This window comes from Spermophilus citellus, assembly GCF_964194105.1.
Source record: "Spermophilus citellus genome assembly, chromosome: 17".
Taxonomy (NCBI): domain Eukaryota; kingdom Metazoa; phylum Chordata; class Mammalia; order Rodentia; family Sciuridae; genus Spermophilus; species Spermophilus citellus.
In genome coordinates this window covers 62,506,118-62,523,331 of record NC_138199.1, presented here as the reverse complement: position 1 = coordinate 62,523,331, position 17,214 = coordinate 62,506,118, and the positions used below count along the sequence as shown (strand labels likewise).

The window sequence follows — 17,214 nt, the reverse complement described above, 5'->3', positions numbered from 1 at the left end:
TATATACTCAATGAAGTTTTATTCAGCCATAAAGAAAAATGAAAACTATGTCATATGCAGGAAAATGGATGGAACTTGAGAACATTATGTTAAGTGAAATGAGCCAAACTCAGAAAGTCAAAGGTCCTGTGTTTTCTCTCAGATGTGGGGGCTAGAAAGGAAAAAGAAAGGGGCAGATCTCATGCAAAGTGAAGGGAGATCAGTGGAGTAGAGGAAAGGGACCAGGGGGAGGCAGAAGGGGAAGGAAAGTGTTAATACTGGGGAATGATATTGGCCAAATTAGATTATTTTATTGTGTGCACGTGCAAATATGTAACAACAAATCTCACTATTACATACAACTATAATGTACTAGTAAAAACATGGAAAAAAACAAAAAAATCATATATGTGTATGTATTCAAAAATTTAAAAGGGCTTGGAGTTCAATCCTCAGTATTATTTTTTTTTTAAATACTTGGATAGCTTCTGGTCCCCATGTCATATTTGCTGTGTACCTTTTGGCAAGTAATTTCTCTGTACCTCAGTTTCATCATCTGTGAAATGGAGATGGGATAAAAAGAGAATCCCATCTGCTGGGATTGCCAGGAAGAGTCAGTGATAAGCACACTCAGCCATTAGAATAGCACACAACACTGTAACCACTACCTAAATTATAGCATTATGTTACCTCACATGTGAAAGCAGCACTTGGTACAGAAAAACATTATTTTCCTTGTCTAAAACTTATCCCCACCCCACCCCCCATTTTTTTCTCTTCACAAAAATCAGCGGTGTATTTTTTTAAAATCTCTGACATAAATGCAGGTACACATACTTTGACTACACTTTTTGAGTTTCCAAAGCAAAACACAAAATGGAAAAAGACCAATAATCAGGAGTTATTCACCAAGCCAAAAATATGCTTTGTCTCCAAAGAGGACATGGAAAATTCAGGCAGTGTGTCAAGACCCACTTGGGTCTGATGTGTAGCTGATGCAGGATCCTTCACAACCACAGTGAACACTGGTGTGGGTGAGAAATACGCCTCGCAGAGTTGCATGTATTTCAGGCTTCTATGTGGGCTGGCGAGCTGCAGAGCAGTCAGCAGGCTCAGCAAATGCAGGGGTACAGGGATGATCGGGAGGCTATGGTGGTCTCCAACTCCTGCCTGCTCTGAAGACCTTTGCCAGCCCCAGCCTGGGTTGGAAAGGGGCCTCCTCTCCCTTCCAGGACATGAAGAGGCATCCCAAGGCCATCGTGCTGTGGGATTCTGGCTCTTGGAGTCCTGCAGTGCTCTTGACCCCAGGGCCAGGCACATGGGAAGCCTGTGTGCCCTCTCTCTGCTCTCACCTGGAGCCTGGGCAGAAACCCCCAGTTATGTTTCAGGAAAACGGATCTGGATGGAGTCCTGGCAGGCTGCTTCCAAAATCTTGCCCTTTAAAACAAAGCCAAGTGTTCTGAAATCATCCTCCCTGATTATTGAGTTCAGTGTCAGTCATTAACCAGATTCAGATTTGCAGTCGGAGTGAGAGACCTATTCTGCCTCACTGTAGCTTATCTTGAAGACATGTTCTTGTAAAACTAAGCGAGAGTGGTGAATTTGGGTTTTAAAAGATAGAAATCTAAAATAACTGCGGTCTCTTTTGGATTGGGAAATATTTAAAGAGCAGCCTGGGAGAGGAATTTGAGGGCAAATCCTGAAATCTTCATAATTTGCCTTGCAAATAAATTCTATTGAAGATTTTCTCTGAAAGGCCAAGATGAATGGGTTTCCCAGCAAGTCAAGCTGGTGTCCAACAACGGTCCAAGCTATCTGCCCAAGTCAGAAAAAACAAAACAATATAAATGAGAGAACAGAGAATCATTTTTTTACAGAAATTCATAATTCTCAATCCCTTTTTACAAATGCTTCTGAGACAGAGGGGCTGGGAGGTATCACGGAGCCCAGAATGTGAAATCTTGGCTCAGAATCCTGGCTCTACCACTTTATAGCCTTATAAATGTGAGCTGGCAACTTCCCAACTCAGTCTCCTCATCAGTAAAATGGAGTTACAGTATTGCTACTTCACCAGGCAGATAGAAGATTAAGACCCTGGGTATCAGCCTTTGGTAAAGTTAGACCCCACCCACCCACCCTAGTCCTTCCACTGCTTCCAAAGCCTGCTCCCAACACCACCTGCTATGCTTGGGCAAAGTAGTTTGAGATGTGAGAGTGTTATAACTTAGTTATAAAAAACCTTAAAGTATTTGATCACTGAAGAAGGCATGTATTTACTCAGTACCTATGGGGAAGTTAACAGGTCCACTCAGCTGCTCCCCACCTCCAGTTCCCCATCCCAGGGTGCATGATACCAGGGCAAATTGCATTTTCCATTCATCACTCATTCACTTGGTCCTTCATTCACTGCTGGGCTCTGGGGATAAGACACACAGACCCACCAGTCCTCCAGGGCCCCCCAGCCTAGTGGGCGGCCAGGACACCAACAGGGCAAACAGTGCAATGCTTGCCCTGACCAAGGTAAGTCCTGAGAACCTGTGGGAAGGAGTGAACAAGGTGAGACTCCTGAAGGATGAGATTTAACCAGGCGAGGAGAGCAAGGAAGTTGTGTCCAGCAGGAGGTGCTGAGCTTTCAAAGGCCTAGAGGAGAGAGACGGGTAGACAGACATCAAGGAGCTACAAATAGTCTAGGGTCTTGGGTCTTCACACACCCCCAGACCAGTAGCAGAAGCATCACCTGAGAGCTTGTTAGAAATGCAAACCAGAAAGAAGCCAGGCACAGTGGTGCACTTCTGCAATCCCAGTGGTTTGGGAGGCTGAAACGGGAGGATCACAAGTTCAAGACCAGCCTCAGCAACTTAGCGAGGCCCTGGTCAACTTAGTGAGACCCTGTCTCAAAATAAAAATTAAAAAGGGCTTGGGAGGTGGCTCAGTGGTAAAGTACCCCTGGGTTAAATGCCTGGTACCAATAAATGAATAAACAAAACACAACCTGAGGCCCCAACCAGACTTACTGACTAGGAATCTGCACCTAACAAGATATCAGGGATATTCACATGCACCTGTGAGTTTGAAGAGCTCTGGTATAGAGTCAGGCTGCAAATTAGGAAGTGTAGAATATAAAGTTGAGGCTCTATAGGACCAGGCACCCAAGGTCCTTGAATGTCATGCTGAAGGCAATGGAGCATTGGTTATCAAAGGGGACTGTGCAGGGAAGTGATACAGTCACACCGGATTTTTTTTTTTTTTCTTGTAGTGCTGGGGATTGAACCCAGGGCCTTGTGCCTGCGAGGCAAGCACTCTACCAACGGAGCTATATCCCCAGCTCCCAAATCAGATTTTTCATGTTGATTCTGGCCATAGCAAGGAGCAGGGACCAGTTGGGAAGGTGAGGGCAGCCAGACCCAGACCGCAAGAGACCAGACCAGCCTTGCAGTCGACCCGGGGAGAAACGAGAGCAGAGAGAATAGAGAAGAGGGCATGGGCTTGAGGGATGGTTAAGGAAGGAAGCCTAACAGAACCTGGTGACTTGGAAGTTGGAATCAGGGGGAAAAAAAGGAGGAATCAAAGAGAACTCAGGGATCTGGCCCAGAAAAGTAAGCCAGTGGAGGCTGCCTTTGCCAAGGCTGAGGAAGCAAGAAGAGGGTGGGCCCCCTTCTGTGGTGTTGTCTTTGAGAAGCAAGAAGGATAGAGGGTAGAAATGCCGGGTCCCTGGTCTGCTGTTCATCAGGGCACTCCTGCCACTTGCAGGAATCTAAGGGCCTCAGCGAGTCAGAGGGGCTTGAAATGGCAAGAGTGCCTCCTCCCCTGTGACAGTGAGTGGAGCCAGAAGACAGGTGACAGAGGAGCTTTGGGAGGAAAGAACAGTTAAAGGAAGAACAGAGGAAGACAACCGCCCAGAGAGAAAAATGACTGAGAAGTAAACCACTCTGAGAGACAGTTAGGAAGGAATAGTAAGTAGATTATATCTGCTTGAATCTATGGCAGAGATACTCCTGAGTCCCTCCATTGGACTGAGACCCTCCACTTCATGTAATAGTTTTCAACTGGATGGCTACAATGATTTCAGCCATTCATTTTAGAATCAAAACTGATTTTTACTGCAGCTTTTCCCCAAACTGCTCTACTGAATAAGAGTCACCAAGGAGGTGCTTCACTGAAACACAAATTCCTGTTTCCATCCCTGAGCCAGAGTTTCTGTGTTAGTTAGCTTCAGGACACTCTAACAAAATACCTGAAATAATTACCTTATAAGGAGAAAAGGGTTATTTTCGTTCATAGTTTTGTAGGTTCCAGTGCAAGATTGGGGTAGACACATTCGCTTTGGGCCTGTGGTGAAGCAAGAAAGCTCACTTCATGGCCAGAAAGTGAAAGAGAGAAAGAGGAAGGTGACCAGGGACCTACAACCCCCCTTGTGGACACATCCTCAGTGACCTATCAACACCAACCTGGGGATCAAACCTCTAACACATGGATCTTTGGAGGGCACTGATCCTAACCATAGTAGCAACCGAATCTCCCATGCAGGACTCTGCAAAACTGTTTTGAAGGAGCCCTACAGAGATGCTCATCCCAGAGGTTTGGGCAGCCGTCTCAGAGCTTTGCTTCTTAAACTTTAATGTTCATGGGAAACACCTTGTTAAAATGCAGGTTCTGACTCAGTAGGTTTGGGGGGGGGGGGGGGGCTGAGATTCTGCATTTCTAAGAAGCTCCCAGGTGACGTTCATGGCTGCTCGTCTAAGCACCAGCCTAGGAGAAGCGAGGCCAGAGAAAACACCCGCCTCATTTTGCAGATGAGCAAACAGGTTTTGAGAAGGTAAGCGGTGGACTCAAGGTGACCGAGCTGGCTAGGGGCAGGCATGAGGGAGTCGCTCTGAATCATGACTCCATCAGGCACCCGCGTTCTACCTCCAGAGAAATTGGCAGGTAGAGCGTGAGGTTAGTGTTGAAGTCATTGATTCCACTTGGACACCTCTCTGGTCCACCTGCCTGTCCCTCCTTGATTCCTCCCCCTCCCGTGATCCCACCAGGGTCTCTCTGCAGCTTTCTCTTTCCCCAAGCTTCCCCTCCGGAGCAGAAAGGACAGATTAGGGCATGACCACAACCTCCTGCCCGGGGCAGCTGGAGCCCGGGGGCGAGTGCCTGGCGGCAGTGAGGCCCTGCAGGCCACCATCTGCTGCCGCCAGAACAGCTTGTTAGACTGGCTGTGGGGGACGAGGGAGGACCGCGCCTTCGACATGGCTGCCTCAGGATGTTTCGGGAACTTGCTGGGGGAATAACTTCCCTACATCTGCCAGGTCTGCCCAAGACTATTGGCCGGAAAGGGGTGTGAAGGTGATGCCACTTCCCTTGGTTAACTCCTGGGTGACTCAGATCTAGGCGAGGAGGCTCCTGGGCAGGAGCCAGGCCTGCTGTGCCTGCGACACCTGGAGGCCCCACTCCCACCCCCGAAGAACCATTTTTGAGTTTTGATTCATTCTCAGACTTTTTTAATGTCCTTTCCCACCGGCAAGTGCTGCTTCCTGATTGCTCTTTTTCTTTTATGCAGGTGACAGCAGCGAGCACCCCCTGTTCTGTGTTGAATATTCCCCTTACTGCTCCGTCTTTGCTTTCTCTCCCAACATGCAGCCCAATACCAATTACTGCTGCCTCCTCCTGCCACTAGTGCCACCAGCCTCCCCAACAGCCCAGTGCTCTTCCTCTTCCACTCCTCCGGCTCTCCCTCCCACCTACTCGACTTACACTACCACCACCTCAAGCCCCACATCTGGGTCTCCCTCATCCCTCTGCTACTTCCCTGTCTCCTGCCCAACTCCATCCGAGACACCTGTGCTGTGCGTGTCAGGCCCCAGAAGGCCCAGTAAGATTTACCTCATATGGTAAGTCGCCCCTGGCAAGGCACGCAGCCCAGAGGAGTCAGGGAGAGGGGAACATCAGGCTTCCAGAAGGCAGATGACAGGAGAGGGGCCAGAACAATGCCATGAACAATACTGGAGGTGTGGTATGCAGGGCAGCAGGAAGACTGGACAGCGCCACCACTTGCTTTGGGCTCAGCTTCCCCTAGCGCTAAAGAAGTAAACAATCAATAAAATCCCATCATCTCTCAAGACTCTCTTGATTTCTTAACTCCTATGTCTGGCCCTCTCTGGAACGTCACCGCCAGAAACCCAGCAGGCTCTTCTGTGTCTGCCCAAACCCTTGGCCATATGAATCAGCAGTCACCGAGGCTGCCCTGAAAGGGTGGCTGGCACCAGGCGGGTCCTTGTGAAAACATACGCTGGAACTGAAAGCCCATCCAGACCGTGCTGAGGAGGGACAGATGAAAGGGCTCAGTCAGTGTTGACATTCCCTTTCCTGCCTACTTATTAGGCATTGCATTTCCTAAAATCCAAAAAAAAAAAAAAAAAAATCCCACCTCCTGCGTTCCAAAATAAAACATATTTATGGTACATAATGAAGCCTTAATTAAGATCTCCTCTGGGTGTGTGAGACAACATACATTTCCAGCAGACTCAAATAAGCAAATGGATGTGACCTATTATTTGTGGCCATATAGAAAGCTGCCTATTACACCAGGCAACACTGGCTCTTATAATTAAGCTGTAATTCTTCTCATGATCCAAAGAGAGCAATCACCTTTTCAAAGCAGGATCTCCTACATGGAATCCCAGCAGCACCTAGGCACCAGGGACGCCAGTCAAGGTAGCACTGGGCAAGGATAAAGGTGCAGGAACTGTATTTTCCTCTTTCTCTTTTCAATTTTGTCAAGAACTGTCTGTGTAGGGCCAGTGGTGTGAGGGAACTGAACCATTATCAGGTGCATGGAATGAGCATAGACAGTTGGATGGCTTGGTTCTCAGTCCGATTAAGATCTATTGCATATCAATTCCAGTTTCCCAGCTTTTCAAGAGAACTGGAGCATATACCCTTTATCAAAACAGCTGTTTTGTTTCTTTGCTATCAGAGGCATCCCTTTGCTCAGATACTGAAAGAGGGTATGGGCTACATGTTGTCTGAAGCAAAACGCAGTCTTCTCCAAATTCACTGACATGAAGAATATTGGGTTACCAGGAGATGAAACTTGTGAACATAACTCCTTCCTGTTTTTCTAAGGCAGAGGGCTTGTCCTGCTACCTGAAGAGGAATTTTATAGTTCACCTCTTAGGGCATGTATGACTTAGATTTCCTACAGACTAGCATAGGCACCATTCCATGATCAGTTCTGAAATTTGGTTCACCATTCATTTGGGTAAGGTGATTAGGAACTTGGTGGGCTTGCTGAATGTCTGAAACTCTTAAATCCATGCATGCAAAATATGCAGTCAAGGTCACTCATTTGTGACTGTGATTGTAGATGGAGAAGAAAGAACGTTTTGCAAGAGCTTGCTTTCCATGGACGTAAAGGGTACCTCAGACAAGAAGTGAGCAGTGCAGCCAAATTAAATCATAACCTTTAAGGTCATGACCAAAATGTCTTACTCATCTTTGTGAACCCTCAATCACTGCATAGCAAAGGCACACAGGTATTTGTTGAACAAATTATAATAAAAAAATTGCTATTTGCCTTTTGGATTTTAGAAAAGAAGGCTTGGGAGAGAGAATCAATAAGAATGACACAGGATTGCAGGCTGCTGAATAAGTTATTCTCAACCTGCAAAGCCTGCATGACAATAAGTTTCTGGTCAAATTCACTCCTCTCATGGGAATGACTTCAGATTTTCCTCGGTTTGAAGTATTAGTATTCATTATGGTAGAAGGAGCAGTTACTGGTTTAGCGGCTAATAGGCTCCAGACACAAAGTTAGGTCATGTATGTATATTATTGCTAAATTTTACAGTAACTTAAGGTAGGAATATTCCCATTTTGCAGTTGCAGAAACTGAGGTTCAAACTGCCAAAGGTCAGGGGAATCCTAATGCTACTCCACTGCCAGACCTAGTAAAATAATCTCTGGGTGTCCAGCTTTATTAGTTCAGTTTGCTGGAGCTCAATGACAGGAGACACGTAATCATTTTGGAAATTAAGAGATCTGATATTGTAAAGAAAGCAGTTTTTTGAGCACCAACAACAAAATAATCTTTTCTCCTAAGCCGCCTTAGGTGTTTTGCACATCAAAAAAAAAAAAAAAAAAAAAGATTCTAGTTTTGAAGTTCCCCATAGCTGGGATTGAATGTATCTTCTGGAGCCCTGCGAATACTAAGCCATTGTTATTAGTCTTATGTAACAGTGTGAAGCAACCTACAGACTGGCCATGAGAGAGTATCTGTCCTCTAGGAGTTTATAGTTTACTTGGAGAGAAAAAAAAAAGTTAAGCAATTTTTGAATATTTAAATACTAAAGGCCTTCAAAGGCTGAAAGCAAGGCTTCTGGAAAAGGCAGAGTAAAGACTGACTCAGTGGACAAAAAAAAAAAAAAAAAACACCAGACCTTGAAGGACCTGCTTGCTGGTGCAGACTGGGGAAAAAGACTTCCCGAAAGTGTGTGGATGGAGTCGGAGTCAGAGGGTCCATCTGCCAGCAGTTGAAGGGTCTGCTGCCTGGAGGTGGGGGTGGCGGAGGAAATTTGAATATTCTGCTGGGAATCAAAGTGAAATCCTTCTGACTAGGACTTGGCCTGAGCTCAAGCCTATCCCTTCCCTGGTTGCTCTGTTTCTTCCTCATCGAGAATCCCACAGCTTCCTCCTCTGTCAGTCAGGTGAGGGGAGAGAAGCCGTTGTTGGTCTCTGAGAGCTGAGGAATGAGGCCAGTCTGGATTCAAGCATTGCAACTTTGGGTGCTGAGAAAATGCTTTCCTCCTCCAAATCCCCTCCTAGTGTCCCCCTCCACAAAGAGCCCTGTCCCTTCCTCTCACCCTCCTCCTCTCACTCCCTCCAAAGAATAGAGTCTCATTTTCCAGAGAACTTCCACTCTCTCTCCTCCTTTATGGCCAAGCCACAACCTCTCTAGGCCCTACCAACTTGCTTTACGCTGACTCGACACCACCAGAGCACCCCCCCCCCAACCTTCTAGTAAGTTCCCTGTGGTGCACGGGCCCCTGGCCTGCCCTCCTGTTAGAGGGAAGCGGACCCTAGTCGCAGTATTAAACTGGCCTTCACCGTCTGCCAAAGAGAAGTTTCCTCCCTTCCCTGAATCTGGATAGAAACTTCACACAACCACAGCCTACACACTGAAACACGAATCCAGTTGTCCCCACGTGCCAGGAAGGGCTGTGCTCCCAGCTCCACCCTGTTGCCTGCTGGCTGCATCTACTTGTGAAACTTCTAAACTGTCTAAAAGGGGATGAGCCAGGCAAATTCTCCTGGGGGAGTAAGTGCAGATATTCACAATTTAACTGCCTGGTGAGCCCAAGAACTTGTAGAGGTGCCTGGAAAATGCTGCGAATTTCCCTCATATTCACGTGCACTGATGCTTAATACACGTGAAGAAGAAACTTGACATTATTCATACCAAGTAGCAACCTAATTCCAAATATGAATTTTTAACAAGTGCTCATTGGGAATGCAGTCCACGGTAGCACTCTAGCTACTGCTTCCTGCCACCCGCACAAGGGTGGGTAGGACATGGGCAAGGAAAAGTGGATGGTCCCTGAAGGTTGGAATCTTCCTGTAAGGTAATGTTTGCCACAAAACAACCCAAGGACATTAATATGCAAGTACAAAATATAATGTGATTCAAATTTGGGTGAGCACTTGGGGAGCAAGGGACCTTGAGTGTCCCAGGGGCCTTCTGGACAGTATCGCTGACAGGACCATCCAAACATGAATTGGAAACTAGAAACTTCTTAGTGGAAGGAAAGACCCCTGTGCATTGCAGGTGTCATGGGTGCTCATTAATGGCGATCATAGTCTTGCAAAGTAGGTATTATTTCCATGTAACAGGAGGAGGCTTGGAGAGGTGAAGAAATTCACCCAAGCTCATGTGACTACAAGGGAGTGGAACCAGGTTTCCCCAGAGCTACTCTGATCTCTAGAGTTCCTGTGACCCGCCCCCCCCCAGACACCCCATGTTGGGCCCTTTGAGCATTCTTTATATGGATGTTTCCCTGTAAAAAATTAATTATTGAAAAGATTTTGCACCTTTCAGCAGCACAGGCACCAAAGATTTTATCAAGGAAGAGGAGGCCAAACCTGGGGAGATTGACAGTCAGCCCAGAGATGCACAGCCCAAGAGCATCTGAGGACAGAAGCAGACAGAAATCACAGCTGCCTGCAAAGGCACAGACCCTCTGGGGAGCAGGTAAGGACGGTGGCTGCCGTACCTTGGTCCTCAGGGAAGAGGATCGACTTGTGCTGTCACCTGGTGAATTCTTCCTGGTTTGTAGATGCTTGTGCTTTTATGTGATAGAAAATACCCAAAAATGAAATACTTAAAAAGGTTTAAAAGCAGACTGTTTGATCTTGAGTTTTTTTTTTTTCCTCCAATAGATGTTGGTGGGAAAAGCAATGGAGGAGTTTATCTTTTATTTTATCTCCCATAACTCCAGAGCATGACAAGGTGTGTTTTTGAGTGGACAGGAGCTGGGGGAAGATGCAAAAGCAGGCTGCAGTTCTGGGGAGGTCCCACCCAGGAAGAGGACAATGGATATCCGTGATAGCAGACGGTTTGTCTCTGAGAGAGATGGCCTTTCTGATCCAGGGCAGTCATAGCAGCAAGATCTCAGTGTGTAAGAAATATCAAAATGAATATATGCTTTATTTCAAACACTGACTTGGTGGAACGCTCCTCTTTCTGAATTTGAGTCCTGAACATGCACCCAAAGGCTCATGCCATCTACTCTGCTAACCCTGTCACAGTCCCCTTCAGTGACAGAAAGGAGGGGAGAACAGCACCTAAGGAGCTCACTTAGGACTCAAGAGAAGCAATGTGTCATAACCAAAATTTGCTCTCAGAGAAGCCATTGAGTATCACACTTTCTTGATACTAAATGAACGTGGTAGCCTTTGTATTTAAATGGGAGATATATATATAATGGGGAGTATTTAGATGGCTTGGAATGAGATGCCATTAAAGTACACATGAACTAGTAGCAATGAGATGTCCCCAGTTACAGAATGTCTTTTGGCAGAAAGGGCATGAGCTTTAGGGCAGACCCCAGTTCTAGGGTTCGTCCTTTATGGTCATGTAGCCACACTGGGATAGAGTTCCCTTATCTTAAAACAAAGATAATGAAAATCTACCTTGCCCTGTTGTTAAAGTGGCTTAGTGAAGTAATACACAGACCAGCACCAGCACATATCAGGTCCACGCAGAAGGCCTGAACCATTGTTAGTTTCTGTCCTGCCACCTCCCCAGTGGCTCTCTGTGAACTCTGATATTATTTGAAAGCTGACATTCTCTGCACATGAAACATTCCTGGACCCATGGGGCTCATTCAACCCTCCATCTGCACCTAGGGGACAAGTTTTATTTTTCCTATGACTCCCTGAGTTGTTATCCCAGGGCTCCTTCTCTTTCCCCAATTAGAGTCTCTCTTTAGTTTCTTTCCTCACATTCTAATTTGGCTTGAATAAATTGGAGTAGAGTCAGATATTTGAACAGTGAGAGATTTGAAGCAAATGTAACCAAGATAATATACAGAAAAAAATCAATAAAACACACATGCGCGTGCACACACACACACACACACACAAACACACAATACCTAAGAGAAAAATGAAGAAGGGTAACAGACAATTTTGCAGAGACATATAGGCGAACACTTAAAACAGAAGTTCAGCCTTAATAGGTTATAAATGTAAATTCACAAGTGAGCTAAATGTGGCCTGCCAACTTGGCTAAGGATTTTAAAATGATATTTAATAGTGGTTGTAAAACTAAGAGCTAATACTTCCTGGCACTGTTGTGTCAAATGCTATCGACAAGGATTGCTGGGGACCCGGTTATGAGAGCGATGTTCTTGTGCCTCCCCCAGAGGGTAATTTGGTGCAAACTGGAAAGAAATTTGGCAACATGTGTCAAAACCTTCTAGAAACTTCATACCTTTTGACCTGGTAACTCCACCCCCACAAATCTATTCTAAGAAAAGAAGGTGTGTCGTCAATGATGCACAAGCAAGGAAATTTATCACAGAAGGGATCTGTGACAGCAAAAACCCCAAAACTGTCTACATGCCCAGCAACAGGGGAAGAGTTCACAAATTATGATACATTCATATTATCATTGAGGAATAATGACATGAGATAATGCATACAATGAAATGTTTAGAGAAAGAAAGCAGGACATACAGTTGCATATACAGAATCATACCAATTTTGTTTTTTTAAAAAAGGAATAACCTCTAGATAAGGAAGGCCTGGGTTGTAAGTTCAAATACCTTCAGGGAGCAGGTGGGTACGGCAGGAGAGATTCATAGCGGGAATCATGAGGTAAACCACACATCCATGTTTCCATCTGAAGGCATTTAATTCATGGTTCCAGTGCTGAGCCAAAGCACTACTGCAGGATGGGAACAGCCAGGGGTCTTTAGCCTGCAACTCCCCAGAACATGAGCAATGGTCACCTGAGCCCTTAGTCATGGGCAGACTTGGATTAGTTCATCCTCTCCTCTATTTTCTCCAGTGATCATAGGCCGCTTTTATAACCAGAAGGGGAATAAAAAAATGAAAAGTCTATGGCTGTTGGAATTAGGACACTCTTGGTCAAGCACACGAGGAAGTCCAGACCAAAGGCATCATCTCAGGGCAGACAGTCGCTTGTTCCGGTTTCATTTCCACATGCCTGGAACTCCTGGCGATGGCAGGGCCCCCGGCCACAGCTGGAGGCCAGGCAGGCCTCAGAGCAGCATCCAGTGTCTGCACTATGAATAGCACGTCCCTGGCATACCAAGTGGAGTGTTCATCCCCAGCCCTGAAGTCTGCTCCCTCTTTGATAGACACCAAAAAAATGGGGTTGAAATAGCATAAATATAGAATGCTGTCACCTTTAGGAAACACACATGTGTGCGCATGCTCACACACACACACACACACACACACACACACACACACGCCAGAGAAGCTCTGATTGAATTTTTTGTGTGTGTGTGTCTCATTTTATTATTTTTTTATTTTTTTATTTATTTTTTTATTTTTTATTATTTTATTGTTGGTTGTTCAAAACATTACATAGTTCTTAATATACCATATTTCACAGAATGATTGTGGGTTATGAACTCCCACCTTTACCCCGTATACAGGTTGCTGTGTCACATCAGTTACATTTCCATTGATTTACAAATTGCCTTTCTAGTGACTGATGTATTCTGCTGTCTATCCCATTCTCCACTATCCCCCCTCCCCTCCCCTCCCCTCCCCTTCTCTCTCTCCACCCCCTCTACTGTAAATCGTTTCTTACACTTATATAATTTCTCTCCTACTCCTCCTTTCCTCTTATATGTAATTGTGTATAAAAAATTCAATCAGTGCTACAGGGACACTGATTGAATTTTTAAAGAGGAGACAGTTGTGGTGACAGGGAAGATACAGTACCTGGTGTGTTTTGTTGGGAGCCGCAGGAGTCTCAGCGAGGTGCGGTGCAGTGTGTAGCTGGGACTTCTGCCCCAGAGGCCCTGTCACCCTGTGACAGCTCAGTGGCTTCCAGGAAATGAGCTCATGGCTCCTGTTGAGTCTCCAATTTCTGTTTTTCAGAAGTCATCCAGCTCATTCTTTAGCCCACCAGGTGTCTCCCCCTTCCCTGCTCAGAACCTGAGCTGAATTGGCTCAGGGGCAGCGGGGGTGGGGATGGGGAGCAGCCCCTCACCCTCTAGCCAGGGAGGTGAGTTCTAAAAATGACCAGAAGTCTTGCATTCCAGCACCGTGAGCCAACTTCTGAGGCCCTCCTCAAATTCAAAATGGAAACTGATCAATCAGAGCCTAGACTTTGATGCCTTCGTATCACTTTTTTCCTCAAAAGAAAGAAATAAATGATCAGAATTCAGCTGGTTATGTAGAAGCACGAGTCTCCCAAGTGGGGATCAGCCCCGTGGGGTGGGCGAACAAGTGGGACTCCTGTGCGCACATAGCCAGATGCTCAAGGAGTCCTTGAATTGCTGATAAATCTCTTCCTGGGGTTTATAAACCCCATGAGGGGCCTGGTAGGAGAGTTTAACAGATAGAGCTGATGAGTAAAGATTCGCACTGTGTCTGTGAGTGTCCTGTGCAGTTAACAATAAAAGAAGCTTACCCAGTGTTAGGACGTTAGCCTCTGAAGCCCGGGCTCCCCTGCCAGGCAGCTCAATTAAAGCGAGTGGTATTGACTTGGCCCTTGGCTGAGCCGACTGCTCCAAGGATTTGCATTTCCCCAGCAGAGCTGTTATCACAGACCTTCCCAGGCCCCGCAAAGTCCTGTCCACTCGACAGGCAGGCGAGCTGCTTTAGAGACTAAGTGATAAGGACAGCAGAGTCTCATCAGATCCACAGAATAACAGAGAGCAGGCAGAGTGGGGGGTGGCTCACTTCAGGAGGGAAAAAAGAGAAATGGGGTCAGAGAAGTACTTTCAGTTTCTACCCGTGCCATCAAGGTGAATGACCCTCAACCACACACACACACACACACACACACACACCCCACACAATGAATTCCTTTGGATCCTGGTTTTCACAAGGAAATTGGAAGTCTAACCAGTTTCTAAAGGGATAATACAGGATAGTGGTTAAGAACACAAACCTCAAATCAAACAGGCTGGGGTCCAAATGTTCACTCCATCACTTATTATGTGACCTCCCTGGGTGTTGGTGTCCTCAGTTATAATGTGGTATGATTATGGAACGTATTTCATAGAGCTGTGGGGCTTATGTGTGTGTCTGTAAGTGTGTGAAAGAGAAAGAGATATATAGTTATGGTTCTACTCAAAGTTCACCCTCAATAAGTAACACTTATTATTTGTATAAAACAAGTTTTGAATAAGTGATCTCACCAATAAAAATTCCTCCTCCTACTATAAAATCGGGAGGGTGGGGGAAGTTGGGGATTCTATAATGGCCAGAGTTTATGAGTTTACTAGAGGCTAATGACAGAGAGGAGATTGTGATTTCTTGAGAGATTTAAAATTGCAATTTTCACTAAGTGGTAAGCATGGCCAGTCTTCATTCAGTGTATCTGGGCACTGGATTCTAGAGCCTTCCTCGCAAGCAGTCTGCCATAATGAACATACTTTTCATAAATTTTTATAAAGTTGTATGAGAAACAAGAGTGTCATAAATGTACGTCAGATGAATTTGGATGAGAAAGGATCAGTCGTTTTTGTAGAAGTTGCTCCCAGAGTGCTGGTTTTCCTTCATGATGTACAGAATGAAAACCAGTATTTATCCATCCTGGCCCCTGACTGGCCTGAAGCTGGATCGTTCTTCTGGAAGTTTCTGCAGAAAGAATCTGTACCCTCGGGGTCACCCTATTTCCCCAGAACCAGCCTGAACTCCACAAGGGTACAAAGGAGAACCCAGCAGCAGTCAAAAGAAGCTGACTGTGTAGCATTCCCCCTGCACCTCCTACCATTTTGGCCATTCACATTTTCTTCTCCAGGGCTTTTTCTTATGGTTGAGGGATCCCCTGCTGGGTGTAAAGGGCTTTCATGCATGGGCACTTTTAACAGCATGACCAATTTGTCTCTTGTCCATGCAGATCCAGTAGTGCAACAAGAAACCCTGATATGGGCAGGCGAGACTAAGCTGAAGAGGCCAACCCGAGAGAGAAGAAACTTCGTCCCCTCCTCACCACTGATGATGACAGCTGAGAACACCCTTGAGAGAGCCAGAAAAGGAGACCCAAGTGCTCTTTCCCAGAATGAGCCACATTCAACCCCAACCCAGACTTTCCAAGGAATGAAGAGTTCTCAAGTGCTAAGTGAGCCCTTGGGGCCACCACTCATGCCCGCCATCATGGGGGGGCCAAGAAGGTCACCCTTTAGGTTCCGAGATGAAGATTTCTATTCCGTTTTATCGTTAAATGCTGGAAGAGAAGATGAGGACACTGAGGAGGAAATCCGTGTAGAAGAAGAGCTTCTGTTGGTTGGTATGCGCTCACCCCGTTCTCCCTCCAACCATAAAAAAAGTAGATTTCTTGGGACATCAGTTACTCAGACCAAAAATAAAAATTCTGAAGAAAACCCTGAACACTGCAGAGGTAATTCTTTAAGAAGGAGCGAGCCCAGTCATGGCTCGTTAAGAATAAGCAACACAATGGAGCCATTGCCTACAAGGCAATTTTCTGTAGGGCAAAGGATGTTCCAGGAGCCCAAACTACCTGATGGGGAGTCTGTTAAAGACAGGGACAGTGGGGGAAGTGAAAATGAGCAAAAGCCCTTCCATTCAGTGGACACCAATTCTGAACCCAGACAAGATGGTGGTCTCAATGCTGAAAATGTACCCAGTGATTGCATTTCTATGGAAAACAGGTCTGGTATCCATGATTACGAAAGAGATTGGCAAGACTATTTAAATAGTTCCAGAAATTCTTTTGACCACTTACTTTCTGCTAGACCAACAGCTTCGAGATCCTCCATGAATTCATCTTATTACACTCCTGGATCATTAATGCATTTTGCTCTGAGAGATGAAGTTCCAATAGACTTGTCACTGTCACCGACTTTAGGTCACAGCTCAAGTTCAGAGGGAAATTCAAGGTTCAATGTTCGCCGGCCATTGTCCCCTATCAGAAATAGGAATCCATTTGCCAGTGCTGAAAACCACCCAGTAAACTCTGGACATGAATTTGACGTCAGGGGAGCCGAGGACATTACTTTCACAAGCCTGCCTCAGGGGGCTCCATTATACACAGAAGATCTCTTCACAAATCCTCAAGGCAGCTTGTCCCCGGTGCATCCTCCTAGTTCCTCTCCATCAAGAAGGAACTTACAAGGTCACTTGCATGTGCCTGGGTCCCTGCAAGAAAATATACCTTTTACTTTCTTTGCAGTGTCTGATTTCTCAAATCAAAGTGATAATGGCAGCAGTATGGCAGTATCCAGGTTCCCAGATGTAAAGGAGGCCACTGAGATAAAGACAGACCCTGAGAAACTCAAGAAATTGCAAGAAAGGTGAGGAAGTTTCATAATTACATATATAAACACACATACTCTTTTCCATTTCTTCCAATGCTGAAATAAATATTGCTTTCATTAGAGTGTCATGGGAATTTTATCTAAATCAGAGGTAGACCGGTCTTTGACATATTAATGATTGCTTACTTTGAGGAAATTGTCCCTATTTTGATGCTCTTAGAATTTAGGTATGAAAAAAGAAAAGTTTGGTGTTTCTGCTCAA

The 17,214-nt window shown here is 45.7% G+C and overlaps 1 protein-coding gene across 1 annotated transcript in view; it reads left to right on the top strand.

Moving 5' to 3' along the window:
- The window catches only part of MARCHF10 (membrane associated ring-CH-type finger 10), a gene marked incomplete at its 5' end in the record, with an annotated part of 83,637 nt that overhangs the window by 36,410 nt on the left and 30,013 nt on the right, over window positions 1–17,214 (top strand). The window contains 2 exons of the mRNA XM_081272803.1: window positions 10,064–10,213; window positions 15,575–16,988. Of these exons, the coding sequence (XP_081128929.1) occupies window positions 10,064–10,213; window positions 15,575–16,988 (1,564 nt within the window). The remainder of the gene's footprint in view (window positions 1–10,063; window positions 10,214–15,574; window positions 16,989–17,214) is intronic.